An 18,041-nucleotide genomic window follows, 5' to 3' on the forward strand; every position below is an offset into this window, starting at 1 on the left:
TGGCATTTAAAAGATATTCTTTATTTTGTATGCTGGTTGCATGATAAAAAAAATGGCATAATGTACTTTTCAGAATAAGAACTCTGAGAAGGGGAAGGTCAGGAGGGTGTCCTACTCAAAACTACCCTGCATCTTCCTTCTGCTAGATGGAGACTGAGTCATCTTTCATTTCACAATCAATATGTGAATTATATTAATCAGTCATTCATACTGTCACTGATGTTTTTAAATCAGATAATTAGATCAACATTTGGTGAGATTTCTCGGTATATGGGAATTCTAATTGAGGGAAGAATAGAAGACTAATTACAAAGCACTTTAGCTGTTGCATCTGGGTTGACTGTGAGCTTTAGAGGGCTGAAATACAGAAGGAAAATATATTCCACATTTGCATCAAAGTGGTAGAAAAGTAAATCTATCTGTTTCTACTCTCATGTGACCCTCTTGCTTTTATTTTTTTACGCTGAGTACTTAAAACTCGAAAATCTTGTTTAGGTATAATTTATATATTTTCTAAAGTTTTAGGTGAAATAATGAAATTATATCATTAGAAACAGTCAATTTTCTCCAAGAGTGGAGGGTTAAGCACTTAAGAGTTGAAACTTTTCTGGGGCTTCCCTGGTGGCGCAGTGGTTGGGAATCCGCCTGCCGATGCAGGGGACACGGGTTCGTGCCCCGGTCTGGGAAGATCCCACATGCCGCGGAGTCGCTGGGCCCGTGAGCCATGGCCGCTGAGCCTGCGCGTCCGGAGCCTGTGCTCCGCAACGGGAGAGGCCACAACAGTGAGAGGCCTGTGTACCACAAAAAATAAATAAAAATATGTAACCTACCAGCAAAATTAGTGAAGAAAGGGTGAAAGCAAATTCTCCTAAGAAACCCACCCTCCAGGAAAGCATCTTCTTCACCACAGCCACTGGTGTTCCGACTTGTCAGCCCTATTCAAAATATCTTTTGTGATTACTACCTAACAAAAACACTATGACACCAACATTTTTTTTACCCACTGATGAAACACTTCTATAGAGACTGTGCTAAGGTGTTTAAAGAGGGATTACTACAGTCTAAAAATCCTTCCTCAGAAGAGGACAATGTTTTCGTGACTTGATCCTAGATCTTTTTCAAGGTTCTCCTTAATTTTTAAAACGTTATTACAGAAAATTTCAATTATATGCAAAGGTAGAAAAAAACAGTACAATAAACGTACACATACTCATTACTTCAACAACTATCAACTCATGGCCAACCTTGTTTCACCTCTGCCTGCACCTGCATCTCCCCACCTACATATTAATTTGATGTAAATCTCAGACATAAAATAATTTCATTCTTAAATATTTCAGTATGCATTCTAAGAGATAAGAACTTTTTAAAACATAGCCATACCACCATTGCAAGTAAAAAAAAAATCCTTAATATCATCAAATATCCTCAATTTCCAATTTCCACTGTTACAAGTCATAATTTTTGTGTATGTGAACAGATCTTAATTTGGTCCACATACTACAATTGACTGAGATGTCTTTTAAGTCTCTCTTCTACAGGATATGTGTTTTAGAGCAATTTTTATATTGAAGAAACCAGCTGTTTGTACTAAATTTTTGTCCTGTTTTCCAGTCTGAATTTTACTGATTTAATTCCCATGGTGTTGTTTAACCTGTACTTCTATGTGTTCTATAAATCGATGGATATAAAGGCTTTATCCAAATTCAGGTTCCTTTTTATTAGGACAACACTACTTGATAAGTGGTGATGTGTTCTTTAACCAGGAGCCACATAATATTTGGTTATCTCTATTTGTGATAGTGTCTGCTGTTGTTCAATGCCTAGAATCATTTATTCCTCAGGTGGTTACAAAATGGTGATATTATAGTTTTATCACTTCATTTTTTAGTCAGAATACTTCTACAAAGAGAAAATTCCCTTCATGTATTTGGTTATCCAGCAGTATAGTTCATATAAGAAAGTCACGCTGTATGCTTAATTTTTTCCCTTTATTTACCAGTTCTCAAAATAATGAGTTCACTACCTACCATCCTGCAATAGTGACACAATAATTTGCATGTGTATGTATCACTATGATTCCATAGATTTAAACATTATTTGATGTATATCAATCCATTTTAGTCATTATCCTGATTTATGTCCAAACTGTCCATCCCATTTTGGGCCAGTAGGGGTCTCTTCAAATTGACTCCTGTGTCCTTTTTGTTTTTGGCCTCTCCCCACGGCTTGTGGGATCTTAGTTCCCTGACCAGGGATCAAACCCTTAACTTCAACTGAAAGCGCAGAGTCCTAACCACTGGACCACCAGGGAATTCCCAACTCCTGTGTCCTTTGACACTATCTTAGTAATCTTGATAGCTTCCTTGCTCACCGTTTCAAAAAGTAATTACTTTTTAAATTTAGTAGAATTTTAGGTATCAGCTTTAATTTTTTTTTTTTTTTTTTTTGCGGCACGTGGGCCTCTCACTGCTGTGGCCTCTCCCGCCGCGGAGCACAGGCTCCAGGCGCAGGCTCAGCGGCCAAGACCCACGGGCCCAGCCACTCCGCGGCACGCGAGATCCTCCCAGACAGGGGCACGAACCCGTGTCCCCCACATCAGCAGGCGGACTCCCAACCACTGTGCCACCAGGGAAGCCTCTAGGTATCAGCTTTAAAAGTACACATTTGCCATGAATACAAGATTGAAAATTACACAGAAATTGCATAATGTTTCTACCTTTAACATTTTATATTCTAAAAAATACACAAGACCACATTTGATTCAATAAAACAGAATACCTAACACATAGCAGTAGAAACTCAACCATTTGTTGAATAAATTACTGAATTTGTTAATTAATTCTAGAAGGCAGAAAGACAGTAAAAAAAAGTAACCACCATTCATACCCTTTCTTCAAGGTGACTTCTAAAATAAGCTATGTTATGGTTAGATTAGTCTTTAGTTTGGTGCTCACTACTCTATGGGCCTGGACAAGGAACTTCTCATTGCTGCATATACAAGGCTGTTCATGGAGACTGCAGAGCTACTGGTATCTTATCAGTCTAGTCGAAACAATCACTTTTCTCTGCTTTTATTTTACTGTTACTGCCTCTGCAACTCCTAATAACATTGCTACTGATCACCCTTTGTCCTCTCTCCAATCTTGTTTGTCACCTACCACTTACTCTGGCTTTTGGAGGAAATTTAGCCTTTTCATACTACAACAATACAAAATACAAACACTACAAAAACAATACAAATACAACAATACAAAAAACTCTTTTTCTCCCACGCAAACTGACAATTCTGTCTACTGTGTATGTTGCTTCTGCAATAATAATAACTAAAAACAAACAAAAAGATTTCTTAACGGTTTGAAATGTTTTGCTTCAGGCTAATTTCAGGACCAGAGACAAACCTGCACCTAAGTCTTCTTTTTTTTTTTTTTTTTTGCGGTACGCGGGCCTCTCCCGTTGCGGAGCACAGGCTCCGGATGCGCAGGCTCAGCGGCCATGGCTCACGGGCCTAGCCACTCCGCGGCATGTGGGATCTTCCCGGACCGGGGCACGAACCCGTGTCCCCTGCATCGGCAGGCGGACTCTCAACCACTGCGCCATCAGGGGAGCCCCAGTCTCTTTTCTTAAGAGACCATTGCAGGGACTTCCCTGGTGGTCCAGTGGTTAAGACTCCGTGCTCCGGATGCAGGGGGGCCAGATTCGACCCCTGGTCAGGGAGCTAGATCCCGCATGCCACAACTAAAGATCCCGCAGGCAGCAATGAAGATCCTGCAGCACGCAACTAATACCCAGCACAGCCAAATAAATAAATATTTTTTTTAAAAAGAGAGACCATTGCAGATTGATGGACCTAGAGATTATCATACCAAGTGAAATCAGACAGAGAAAGACAAATATCATATGATATCACTTATATGTGGAATCTAAAAAATGATACAAATAAACTTATTTACAAAACAGAAACAGACTCACAAATACAGAAAACATACTTATGGTTACCAAAGGGGAAAAGAGGGGAGGGATAAATTAGGACCTTGAGATTAACATATATACACTACTAAACATAAAACAGATAAACAACAAGGACCTACTGTATAGCACAGGGAACTACATTCAATACCTTGTAATAACCTACCATGGAAAAGAATCTAAAAAAGAATACATATATATGTATATTCTGAAAAATATACATTCTGAAAAAGAATATAAGTGTGTGTGTATAACTGAATCATGATGTTGCATTAAAAAAAGCAGGAGACAAAATAATACAGCTTGGTTTCAACTATTCAAAAATGCTACTGGTGAAATATCTGGATTATGCATAATTTTTACTCTATACCTTATACTTTTCTGTATGTTCCCCAAATGCCTAAAATTTTAAATTAAAAATACATCCATTGTTAAATTACTTCAAATATTATACTGCTAATAGTAACACACTGACTATCTTTAGTTTACTTTTATGCTTTCAGCTAACAAAAAATGCAGGAAAATCCCTCTTATGTCTAATCATCTGGCAAGCAAAAGTGTGACCTAGACCAGGTGGCTCAACCTTCAGGACTATTGCTGATGTGATTTTTCACCAGAACAGAGTAAGCAATAGGGAATCCTTTTTTTTTTTTTTTTTTTTGGAGTATGTAAAGAATATACAAGTTCCTGCACTGCATCTTGGCACACCAACTCTGCTGCCTTAATTCTTGTAAATATTTGCTTAGGAAAAGGGGGAAAGAATATCAAATACATTAAGGATTTGCCAAGCGCCACTGTACTAAATGCTTTACCTGTATTATCACACTATAATTGATATCCCAAAACATACCTCAAAGCCATCTACATCTCTCCATCTCCATTGCTAAGTACCATGGCCCAACCACAATCCTGTTTGCGTAGGTAACTCTAATAGCCCCCAGTGATCTCCTTATTTACACTCTTCCCTTTCCAATCCATTCTCTACACAGTAGTCAGAATGATATTTTTTAAACACTTGCTTTTTTTTTAAACCTACAACCCAAAAGGCTATGATGCCTCCCCAGTCTCATTTCACACACCCCTCCCCTTCCAACCACACTCCACCGACAGCACGTTTCCTCCTGCGCCTGAATACAAGTCTAGTCTCTAGGGTTTCTATTTGCTCTGCCTGGATTGCTCTTTGCCCCAGATGTTCACTTGGCTTGCTCATTTTCATTTTTCATGCCTTGGCTCAGTTTCCACCTCCTCAGGAAAGCTGGAGTCCCAGGCCAGCACAGCTAATGAAATGGCCCCTGCTGGCTACCTTCTAGCCCATCACTCTGCTTATTTCCTTTATAGCATTTAGATATGTTTTCTCATTCCTCATTTCCAAAAAAGGTGGAAACTGTGTCTGTCTTGTTCAGTACTGCACCACCAGCAACTACAATGCCTGGTACCTCTTTCCTGAATGATCCTCACTCACAAAAACCCTATGAAGCACATACCATGGTTAACCTCATTTTACAGGTAACCCTATTATTAACCTGAACTACACAGAATCATGCTGTCAGCCTGCCAAAATGGTCTTTTTTTGTAACTGTCAATGTTCCTATTAGTTATTTAAGGGGTTAAATTCCCACTCTACTTTTCGTATGGTAATACTAGCAGATTGCAGACAGAAATTTAAAAATACAAAGGTCAATTTCTGTATTTTTATTTAAAAACTATACTTTTATTAATCTCGGACTTAAGCAAAAGCACATATCTGATTTGGCATGTAGTCCTTAAAGAAGCATCTTCCCATCTCAAATCATTGTCAAATGAGGCAAGACATAAATACATGAACAAATAAAATAAGTGCTTATGCAAAGCCAAAAGAACTTTTTTAAAAAAGGGCATATTTACTAGAGAAACTAAGTAATATTTTTATTATTTAAAAGTATATGTTTGTGTAGATCATTTGAAAAACACTAAAGTTAATTAAAAAAATTTTCTAGAGAAAGTTACTGGTAATATCATAGTATATATTCTTACTACATTTTTTCCAGTTTCAAGAGCATTTTCCCACATCACTAAATATTCTTCTAAATTATGATTTTTTAAAAAAAATGTTTGCATCTATCACCAGCCCTTAATAACTGTACCAGGGCTTCCCTGGTGGCGCAGTGGTTAAGCATCCACCTGCCAATGCAGGGGACACGGGTTCGAGCCCTGATCTGGGAAGATCCCACATGCCGTGGAGCAACTAAGCCCGTGCGCCACAACTACTGAGCCTGCGCTCTACAGCCTGTGAGCCGCAACTACTGAGCCCGTGTGTCTAGAGCCCGTGCTCCACAAGAGAAGCCACTGCAATGAGAAGCCAGCACACCACAAGGAAGAGTAGCCCCCACTCACCGCAACAAGAGAAAGCCTGCACACAGCAACGAAGACCCAACCAGCCAAAAATAAATTTATAAAAATAAAATAAAAAATAATTGTACCATAACGTTTCCTATTCTTCATAACTGTAAACGTTACCTATTTACCACTATTAATAATAAACTTGTGCACAGATTTTAATATGTATCTGATTATTTCTTGAAAGCAAATCCCTTTAAATAGAATTGTTGGGTGAGAAGGCATATACCTTTAAATTTCTTTCTTTTTTTTTTTTTTTTTTGTGGTACGCGGGCCTCTCACTGTTGTGGTCTCTCCCGTTGTGGAGCACAGGCTCCGGACGCGCAGGCTCAGCGGCCATGGCTCACGGGCCCAGCCGCTCCGCGGCATGTGGGATCTTCCCAGATCAGGGCACGAAACCGTGTCCCCTGCATCGGCAGGCGGACTCTCAACCACTGCGCCACCAGGGAAGCCCCCATAAAGTTCTTTTTCTTTTTTTAAGTAAGGTTTTATTTATTTATTACTTATTTATCTTTTGGCTGCACTGGGTCTTCATTGCTGCACGCGGGCTTTCTCTAGTTGCGGCGAGTGGGAGCTACTCTTCGTTGCGGTGTGTGGCTTATTGCGGAGGCTTCTCTTGCTGCAGAGCATGGGCTCTAGGCACGCGGAATTCAGTAGTTGTGGCTCGCTGGCTCTAGAGCGCAGGCTCAGTAGTTGTGGCACACAGGCTTAGTTGCTCCGTGGCATGTGGGATCTTCCCGGACCAGGGCTCTAACCCGTGTCCGCTGCATTGGCAGGCGGATTCTTAACCACTGAACTACCAGGGAAGTCCTAAAGTTATTTTTAATATAAAGAATAACTGACCTCCAAAACACTGTTCAACTAACTATATGTCCCAATCAGTAGTAAGAGAGTTCCTGCTTTCCTGCATCCTCAATATGAAGAATCACTATGAAAAACTTAGCTAATATGAGACAATGAGTAGTAAATCCTTTAGACTTATATTTCTATGCTTATTAGTAAGAATGGAACATTTTTGCATTTTTATTGGCTACTCGAATGGCTTTATGAAACCATTCATTTCCTTTGCCCATTTTTCTACTGGAATGTATGTTGATTTGTAAAAATTCTTTATAAATTAGGGATACTAACTTTATAAGTGCACTGTGCAATACAGTACTCACTGTTTACTGAGCACTTGAAATGTGGAGTCTGAACTAAGATGTGCTGGAAGTGTAAACTGGACTCCAGAGCCGGTAAGAAAAGATAATGTAAAATATCTCAATAATTTTTATATTGATTACGTGTTGAAATATTTTGAATATACTGGATAAAATATATTAATAAAATTAATTTCATCTGTTTTTACTTTTTATGGCTATCAGACAAATCAAAACATACATGGTTCACATTATATTTCTTTCGGACAGAGCTGCTCTAGAATATTGTCTTGCTTTTTGCCTTTAAATGTTTTCAGTGTTAGTTTGACCCACAGACATTTCTCATTTTTAAGTATACAAATGAAGCAGTTGTTTCCTTCAAGATTTCCTCCTCAACTATATTCTTTATAAGTTTTTCCCAGCCACACAGCAGTTTCAGAAGCATAAACTAAACTTTATTTGACAAAGAAAAATATTTATTTTTAGAATTTTTTCTCAAAAGTTCTGCAAATATTTTCTTCTTACATGCATCCAACTTAGTACTCTTTTTAGTTAGTACTCTTAGTACTCTAAAGAGTACTTAGTACTCTTTTTCTAAATTAGTACTCTTTTTCTAAATAAATTTTTTAAGCTTTATCATAATTATGGTTGCCCTTTTCAAAACTGTTTCAGTATTTTTGAAACTAAATTTGCACAAACAAGGTTATTTTTTACATCTACTGTTTTTAAGCATGAAAACACATTTTAATTTTTTGGTAATAAACACTGCAAACAACTTTGCAGTCATTCCGACTGGTGAGATAGGTGATTATTATCTGTAGTTCACAGAGGGATGAGACAAAGAGCACATAATTTTCGACTTGACAACGACAGACAATAATGGATTACAAATTACACTATTTCAACTTCTTTTTACCCACCCTTAAAGGGCAGTTTAGACTAAATTCAACAGCCACTCCACGTAATTTAAGTGTAAAATGCCGAAACTGCTTGGTCAATAAAAGTAACTAGGCCAGAAAGTTTAACTGGGGATTTTGGAGTACAGTACAACCAGATGAATCATTTTGTTCACAAGAGAATCAGGTACATTTCCATAACAGGAAAAATCCACAGTTACACGTTTTTATCACTACCAAAAAGCACCCAGAACAGTGCTGTTAAAATTAACCCTTCCGAAATTTTAAAAGCCAGTTTTTATATTTATTGCAAATAAAAGGACCATATTCTAAAATAATTGCACGGAATAGGCATTATTTTAGCCTATGTTACTTATAAACTTGAATGACTACGACTTCCAATTTCTACTGCAAGGTCACAAACATGCTACAAGTTTTTTCAAACATAAATTTTGGGTAAATGTTTCTGTAAATACGCTTTTCATCCCCAAGACTCTGGGGGATTAGATTAGGGGTGGATTTGGTTCTGTCTCTTCCCTCATTGTTCCTAACAGCTCCCAAGTGTCAAGCAACCTATGGCATGCCAATGACGGCAAAAACGGAGGTAAGCCTAATTAAAACTTACAAGTTCAAGGTTATTTTGTAAACTGTCAATTTAAATTTGAGTCAGAAACGACATCTGAAGAAGAGGGATAAAACCTCCCGACAACCACTTTTTTCTGGGTTACAGCTCCAGTAGACACTTTTTCACCAAAAAGATTGTTCAACCGAACTGGGCTCATTCAACAATTGTAGGATGGTCATACCCCCATCTTAAAGGATGTCTCGTAAATGTTGCGTAGCAACCCCCAAATTCCTTCTTAGAAAATTTAATAACACAGGTTGGGAGTACGAGAAAAGGAACAGCGTAAGAAAATCTATTCGGTCAAAGTGCTCAAAAAGGGTAAGGCTGTGAGCTCAAAAGACCCTGGAACTTTGTGGAGTCAGCAATTTCGCACTGGCTGCGGGGGGAGGCGGGCGGTCACCGCCGGGCACTGCCACGCTCACGGAATGTTTTATCTGAAACGAAGTGGTCCGTTTCACGGATGCGACCCGGCCCGAGAACTGCCCCCAAATGCCCGCGGGGACCGTGGGCGAGACCAGGATCAGGGAGGCCTGTAGGGGCCGCCGCCGGCTGGGCAGGCTGAACTGCAAAGGCGGAGGTCCGACAAGAAGGTTCTGGGGTTGGGAAAGGGCAAGGCGGCATACTCCCGAGGCGAGGCGCCCGGCGCTGAGCCCGGCCTTGTCTTCCAGACCGGCTTCCGCGGAGTCAGAGGCCGGCGCAGGACACTCACCCTGGAGGTCGCTGGAGCCGCAGGCTGCCGCCCCGCAGCGCAGACGGAGCCGGCACAGGGAAGACCAGCTACATCTGTGGGCCGCGGCGGCGGCGGCCAAGCCCGGTAACATCCTGGCGGGGCAAAGGCCCCCACTCGAACACCGCTTGCTACCTCCGCTCCGCCGCCGAAACCAACTGACTCCATAGACCGGACACTACCGAACACCAACGCCTGCGCCGCCGCAGGCGGCCTTAGCGAACTCGGAAATGGTAACATTATTTAATGACCTGGCCGGGGAGGCAGCGGAAATGACGTACACGCAGAGCGCGAATCGCGAGATCTTGCCCCGGAAGAGCTTGGTAGGGCGTGGCTGCGCAGAAAGTTTGGCGTGTTCGCTTTGTCCTAACGCGCTACTGCGTTTGCACCTTGCTTGGATATCTACAAGTTAATTGTTTGCTTCTTAACCGCCAGGAAAGCCTTGGCAGAAGTGACAGCCGTTGAGGGCTCTGCCTGTTTCTTTTTTCTGGGCTCAGATCCTGGGCCATGGTGTTGGAAATGGGAGGTAAGGTGGAAAGGAAGGACAGTGGCCTTCTGAGCCTCTCCCTCTCCAGAGCCTTTCTGGATAATCCCAAACCTAGGCTAATTTGTCCTCAGTGCCCTCGGGACCTGGAACACAGTACATCACAACAGCGTTGTGTAGCCATTACCGTGAAGGCAAGTACCCACAGAATCAGTTAACTTGACCTAGTAACGTCTGAACCTCAGATTCCTGTCTGTAATATACAGTACTAAGACTTACACGTTCAGGATTTGTCTGGGTAAAAGCAGATGTGCAGACATGCAAATAGGAGTCAGTTTGGCCCCAGGGAGAAGGAGACGAGAACAATATTCACCAAGCATTAACTGTGTTGTTTATCTGACATGCTCATTCAGGTCTTAGCTCAAACTGGAATGAGGCCTGCCTTGACCACCCTAGCTATTGTAAGGGAGCAAAATTTGCCACCCCAAAACGGGTTTCTTTGGCAAGAGAATTAATTTAGGATGATTTTTTTTTTAAGGCCCAAAAGACTCATCACCTTTGACCTTTCCCCTACCTGCCTAAAAGAATATAGATAGAGAACTTGTTCCAAGAAGGGAGCTATCACCATAGATAACTGTAGTACACACTAGGTATATAGACAGGGAGGAACCTAGCAAAGTCGCTTGTTAAAATTCCTCTCTGTCCTCTTGTCTCTGTGGGCCCAGCAAACATTTGTTTACCAAACATTTGCTTTTTTGCCTCCTTACCAGTTGCCTTCCTCCCCTTGGAAGACCCGAACTACTACCCCCAACATCCTCTTTTTTCTTTAGCTGAAGATGGTATTCACGGTGAGGGTTTGGGCCATTTTGGAGAGTTAGTCAGTTTTCCTGGGTCTCTCCCATGTATACATGTTATTAAACTTTCGTTTGATTTTCTCTTGTTAATCTGTCTCATGTTAATTTAATTCTTAGACCAGCTAGTGTAACAGGGAAGAGCCAATTTTGACTCCATGTTGGATCTGCTTCTTTGACTTTAGCCTTTGCTTTTCGTTGCTTTTGTTATTAAAATCATACATGATGGCCTGCCTCAGGGAACCCTACCCACCTGTGAATGTCCCCGAGCCTGGCCATTCCAGGAGACGTTTTGCAAGACTGATGGCCCTCTTTACTTTACTTCCTTCCCACCTCTCCCTCTCTATTCTGCCTTTTTACTTTACTTCCCTCTCTGACTCTATAAAAGAAACTTACATCCAGATGCCATAAGGTGGTTATTTTGAGACACTAGTCTGCCATCTTCTCCGTCTGCCAGCTTTCCGAATAAAGTCGTGTTCCTTGCCTCAACGCCTTGTCTCTGATATATTGGCCTGTCGTGCGGTGAGCAGAGAGCAAGCTTGGACTCAGTAACACTAGAACTTAGAAGAGTAGAGGAAAATATCTTCCTCCCGACGCTATAATAGGCCTGTTTATTATCTACCCTGTTGCCCTGTATACTTTTCTTCAAAATGTCTATAGATATTTGAAATTATATATGTATTTATTTTTTTATTTTCTGTCTCTCAATAAAAAATAAACATCGTGATGCTGGAATCTTGTGTTTTGCACACTGCTGTTTCCAGGGGCTAAAACAGTGCCTGACACAAATAAATTAATCGAATGGAATGCATGATGGTTTGTTTTAAAATTAATGAGTCATTTAACTGTAGTATTACTGTTGTCGAACCCAAGTTCGTGTGTCCTATGCACAAAGAGGCCAAACAAACCAAGACGTAGGAGTCTGGAGCAGAGAAGGGTTTATTGCAGGGCCAAGCAAAGCCGTAACTCCCTGAATGTTTTCAGGGAAGAGTTTCTACGGGCAAAATTCGGATGAAGGTCTGCAGGGTGTGTGACCTTCCTCTGATTGGTTGGTTGTGAGGTAGCAGGTTGAGATTGAGATTCCAAGAATCTCAATCATCAGCCTTCTGGTTCCAGCCAGTCTAGGGTCCACGTGGCTTGTGCTCAGCTGGAAGTTACCATCCTCCACCTGGGTGGGGAGCCTTAGTTCCTGTAGAACTCAGAGATATATTGTTATGTATATCTACTGAGTAGGAACCAGGACCCTGCTTTATTGTTGCACTATTGTTTCTTGACTGCTCCTCCTTTGTTTCTGCATTCCTTCACTTCCCTAATTAGTAACTTTGAATAACTCGTAACTTGGAGAGGGTCTGGGAGGCTGTAGCCTTTTTCCTATAAGTAAGAAACAGCGGACATGGAAAGGCCCCACAGGGTCCTGCTCAGTTTCACTACAAAATAACTAATTCAAGGGGAAATAAATTACTATGTTCCCAATTTTAAGAGAATCAACAGTCTTTTATGCTGATTGAAAAACTACAACCAGTGAGGTGACAGTGATTAAATTATCACAAGAATGGTAAGCAATTTAACTTACTATGACAAACATAGATTAAAACATTAAGTGGTTAAACATTTAAAAATGCTGTTCCTGGGACTTCCCAGGTGGCGCAGTGGTTAAGAATGCACCTGCCAATGTAGGGGACACGGGTGCGAGCCCTGGTCCGGGAAGATCCCACATGCTGCAGAGGAACTAACCCCGTGCGCCACAACTACTGAGCCTGCGCTCTAGAGCCCGCGAGCCACAACTACTGAGCCCATGTGCCACGTGCTCCACGACAAGAGAAGCCACCGCAATGAGAAGCCCGCGCACCACAACGAAGAGTAGCCCCCGCTCGCCGCAACTAGAAAAAGCCCGTGCGCAGCAACAAAGACTCAACGCAGCCAAAAATAAAGAAATTAATAAATTTCTTTTAAAAAAATGCTGTTCCTTAAATATATATAACCTCAAGATTACTGAAAAATCTGAATATTACTGGAAAGTTCTTATCCTTTCCTTATAAGTAGATTTTAGCAGAAATCCAGCATTATGATATAAAATACATAAAGGCTTAACTTTAATTTTATGGTAACTATATGTTGCATTAGCCTTTACTATATTGCTAACTTAAATGCTTTGGATTCTTAAAGTTGGCCCCTAGTTTCAACTATCATTTTAATCAAGACTGGTCAAAACTTCATAGGATTTACTTTTATGTACAATAGGATTTTAATTTTTCTTTATATGTATTTTCTAATAATTCTTAGAGGAATATTCATTCCTTTTGTGATAAGAAACATTTTTTAAATACATTCTTTTGCAGGGTTGTTAAAATAATTTTAATAACAGCTGTGTGATGTGAAGAACGTGTTGCTGGTGTATAGCACAATTTCACCATGTGCTAGTTTTTTCCTACCCTCCTTTCCCCTGATATAGCTGGGCAATATGCCATAGTAATATAGCATTGTATAACTCGACTTATAGACACTGTATTAATTTTAATAAACCTCTAGAAGACTTGACTTGCCAAAAGTTTCAAGAATAAAGTGAATCATGCTGTGTTATCTTTTTTAACCCTCACAATGCTGTATCACATAATAAGTTCTCCATGGACTTGTATTAAAATACTTCTGCACTTGTCTTGGTATTTAGACCTATATTGTCATCATATATTCGTCTTGCTGGATAGGCTCAAAAATTTCCCCGAGTGCTGAAAATTGAGGCAATGTTGTAAGCAGTTAGGGTCGGGAAGCCCCTGGAAAAAGAGAACTAGGAATGGCTTTCTTGACATAAGAGATGACATTTTTGGCCTAAGCCACCGTGTGCTCTAAGCCTGGTCACAATGCTTGCCCTTGAACAGGTCTTAGTAATTAATGATCTCGAGGGAATGCAGAAACAAAAGAAAAACAGTCAAAAAACAATAGTCCAGTGATAAAACAGAGTCCTAGTTTCTCCTCAAGGGATATATATAACAATCTGATACTTATCTTTGAGTTCTGTAGGCACTAAGGCCCCCACCTAGGTGGAGGATGGAATGATGATGAACTTTCCTGACCCTCGTGACTTCAATCAACTCAAGTTTGGACTCTGTCAACCTTTGCCCCAATTCTATACTGAATTCTCCTCTGCTCAAGCCCCTTCATGAACATGCATGTATCCTTAGCTAAAAAATCCCCCAATTTTGCTGTTCAGGGAGACACTGCTTTGGAAAGGATCCTCAGTGTTCTCCTTACTTGCTGCAAGTAATAAATCCTTCCTTCTCCCCTTCTTTAGCTTGGTTGTGTCTCTTGGATGGACACCCACCAAGAAGCAAACCCAGTTTTCAGGTAATGAAATAGGAGGGAAGGGGGCAGGGCACAACTTTTAAAAGAATGACATAGCCCAAGGACATGACATAAACTGATTAGAACCAAATAGGTCCAAGATGGCAGACAAGTTGATTTCCACTAGACCTTGAGCCTCAGTATACAGACGCTCATTGTAACACACCCACAGGCGCCATGACAGTTCCAAGGGCAACCATAAAGGTCAAAAAGTAGGCGGTGGCCCAATTCCTGGAAATCCCCGCCCCTTCCCCAAAATAGCTGGAATACTCCTCCCACTCATTAGCCTATGAAATTACCCACCCTTATAAAAACTGACAATCCCATACCCTGGTGCTGCTTTCACCTTCTGAGATGGATAACTCTGTCTGTGGAGTGTGTTTCTCTCTAAATAAATCCACTTCTTACCTATCACTTTGTCTCTCACTAAATTCTTCCTGTGATGAGACATCAAGAACCTGAGCATCATTAAGTCCTGAGACCAGGTATGCGATCTCAGTTAAAAGATCATGGGTTCAAGTCCCAATCTGGGTTTGGGCTGGGTTTGAGTCCCTGCCCGTGGGTTCAAGTCCCAGTCTGAGTTGCATGGTTTCAGTAACAGCATCAGTTTTAGAGTTACTTAGGGGAATTTCCACTGACCCTAAATTCTTTGAGGACTCTCATCCTTCCTTTACTTTAATGCTCAAACTGAGACACATTCAGCAGGTGCCTATATGTACTAAACAGGTAACATCACAGAGCTTATTTTCTATTGGAGGAGACAGAAAATTTAAAAATATACACATATAATTTCAAATAGTGATAGTAGTAGTAGCAATATTGATCATTTACTGATTGCCACACCCTCTATTTGCATTATCTCATTCGTAACACCTTAGCAAGTTATAGATGAGGAAACCAAGGCACGTCTCTCTCTTAACCACCAAACTTTACTTTCTGAGCCAGTGGGTTTTGTCCTTTGGAAGAAAATATAAGGTCTTTTGCTGTTTTCTGAACAGTAGGTCAAGAGAGAGCATTTCCCCAGATTTTATATCCCATTTTTTTGTGTGAGCAACATGATATTAATTTGTCTGTTTCATGAGAATTTTTGTTAGAAATAGATGCCTAAATATAGGGAATACTAAGTCAGATAGATGGAAATAGAAGTAGGAAAATGGGAAGTGTCATTTGATTATCATCATTAACCACAACTCCTGCAAAATTTTCCATTAACTCTGAAGAAGTTCCACATCTTACAGAAATTCCACATCTTACAGCTTCTATAGTTGAGCTGACTATTCCTTGGTTTCATCCTGTCTATAGAGTTGGGAAAATAATGATTCTGATCATGAGACCAACTTAACTGTTTATCTGGAAAACTTAGATAATCCATTACAAGACAAAGTCAGTGGCTTTATCCTGAGGCTTACCAAGAACACAAATTTAATTTTGAACACGGATATATTTGTTGGTGTTATGATGTTTTCCCCTGTGAAGTTGAGAAAGGAGGGAGTTTGCCTATCTGAACACTTCAAAAAGAAAATGACCACACCAAGGGTGTCATTGCCTGTTATACAACCAAGGTCAGAAGCAATGGGGGTCTGCACAGACACGCATTGCGTGTATACGCAAACCTCTCCTGCCGAAGCACAGGAAGTGAAATGTGGAGTTGACATGGTTTCTGACCAGTTTGCTAACTTTCATCTCCATTTTTCAGAAAAGGTGATTGATTTTCCCAAGATCACTCAGCAAGGATGTGCTAGAACCTGGAGTCAGACTCAGGCCCTCCGACTCCAGATCTGTGTTATACACTTCAGTGAAGGTGGTGGAGAGACAGAGGTTTATGGGTTTTCCCCCAGCATTATTCTATGAAGTTACTTGTGGGGGCTTTTTTTCTCAATTATTTGTGAAATGACCATAGAGTACTCCACTACCATTAAACTTAGGTTCACTCTTTGCCACTTCCATGCAAGAATAAGATGTCTTCTTGGGTGTCTTCAAGAAGAGGAGACAAGGCTTCCCTGGTGGCGCAGTGGTTGAGAGTCCGCCTGCCGATGCAGGGGACGCGGGTTCATGCCCTGGTCCAGGAAGATCCCACATGCCACGGAACGGCTGGGCCCGTGAGCCATGGCCACTGAGCCTGTGCATCCGGAGCCTGTGCTCCGCAACAGGAGAGGCCACAACAGTGAGAGGCCCGCGTACCGCAAAAGAAAAAAAAAAAAAAAAAGAAGAGGAGACATATCTCCATCGCCATTTGGATGTTTGCTTAGCCACCAAGCTTACTGACCTGTACCAATGCTATGAATTTGGAGGAAATTTTTGAGCATTGAAGAGAGATGGTACAGCAACTAGACAGAATTTCTGTGATATGTAGACTATGGATCCCGTCTGATCCTACAGAACTCAGAGTTGGAATCACCGAGAGTAAAGGAGATTGAGGCCTGCAGACTTGCCATGGAACACAACATGGGGCAAGAGGTATGTATGTTTCAGATGAATGTAGCTCACCGCTGCCAGCTGGGAGTGAGCTGACAGATACAGCAAGACTTGCAAGGAGCTACCAAAGAATAGGGGGCTCTTGGGACCGATTTTCTCCTCAGTGGGGCCTGTTGGGATCCCCATTCATCCTCACTGACAGTGAGCAAGATAAGCCGCACTGACCTACAGAAAGGGGACAGCAACCTTACCACAGTTAGGCAATACGTAAGGTATTGCCCTTTAGCCTTCTTGACCTCCTGACCCCACCATCAGAAGAGCTAGCAGCCTTTCCCCTTAAATGTTACATGACTTTTGGTTACATTCCTAAAAGGCTCTCTCAGCCTCTAGGATATTTTCCCTCTCTTTTAGGAAACTACTTGCTCCATCCCCAGCATTCCACTCAATTTCCTCATCCACCACCTCCTCCCATCTTTCACAATTCTGCCCCTCCAGCCTTACCAGCCTGCCCGCCCCAGCTCAGTCCCATGTTCTCCCGCCTAACCACATCATGCTGGCTTTGCAGCAGTCATTCTCAACCAGTGGCAACGTCTAGAGACATTTTGGTTGTCACAACTGGTAACTACTGGCATCTAGTGGGTAGAGGTCAAAGGTGCTGCTAAACATCCTACAATAAGCAGGGTAGCCTGTCACAACAACGAATTAGACTCCTCGAAATGTCAAAGAGGTGCTGTTGAAAAACTCTGCTTCTGAGTCACAATTCGAAATTACATATTAAAGGCAATGCCCATCAGCTTCTACCAAATGTGCGTGTGTGTGTTTGTATTTTTTTTCTATAAAGATGTCCTTTTTCTTTTTTTAATTTATTTATTTTAATTTATTTAGTTTTGGTTGTGTTGGGTCTTTATTGCTGTGCGCGGGCTTTCTCTAGTTGTGGCGAGCGGGGGCTCCTCTTTATTGCGGTGCGTGGGTTTCTCATTGCGGTGGCTTCTCTTGTTGCGGAGCACGGGCTCTAGGCGTGCAGGCTTCAGTAGTTGTGGCACGCGGGCTCAGTAGTTGTGGCTCATGGGCTTAGTTGCTCCATGGCACATGGGATCTTCCCAGACCAGGGCTCAAACCCCGGTCCCCCACGTCGGCAGGCGGATTCTTAACCACTGCACCACAAGGGAAGGCCCTGTGTGTGTATTTTTTTAACTCCTAAATCCTCACATATGCATCTT

At 41.5% G+C, this 18,041-nt stretch overlaps 1 protein-coding gene across 2 annotated transcripts in view; it reads right to left on the minus strand.

The window, feature by feature from the left end:
- The window catches only part of SLC30A9 (solute carrier family 30 member 9), a 71,580-nt gene extending 61,639 nt beyond the window's left edge, over nt 1-9,941 (minus strand). For both annotated transcript variants that reach the window (XM_029234958.1, XM_029234957.1), the window contains exon 1: nt 9,715-9,941. In XM_029234958.1, coding sequence (XP_029090791.1) covers nt 9,715-9,826 — 112 coding nt within the window. In that variant the 5' untranslated portion in view covers nt 9,827-9,941. The remainder of the gene's footprint in view (nt 1-9,714) is intronic.
- Nucleotides 9,942-18,041: the final 8,100 nt, after the last annotated feature.

The sequence above is a fragment of the Monodon monoceros genome, unplaced genomic scaffold (genome assembly GCF_005190385.1).
Source record: "Monodon monoceros isolate NGI ecotype Baffin Bay Population unplaced genomic scaffold, NGI_Narwhal_1 Super_Scaffold_20, whole genome shotgun sequence".
NCBI lineage: Eukaryota > Metazoa > Chordata > Mammalia > Artiodactyla > Monodontidae > Monodon > Monodon monoceros.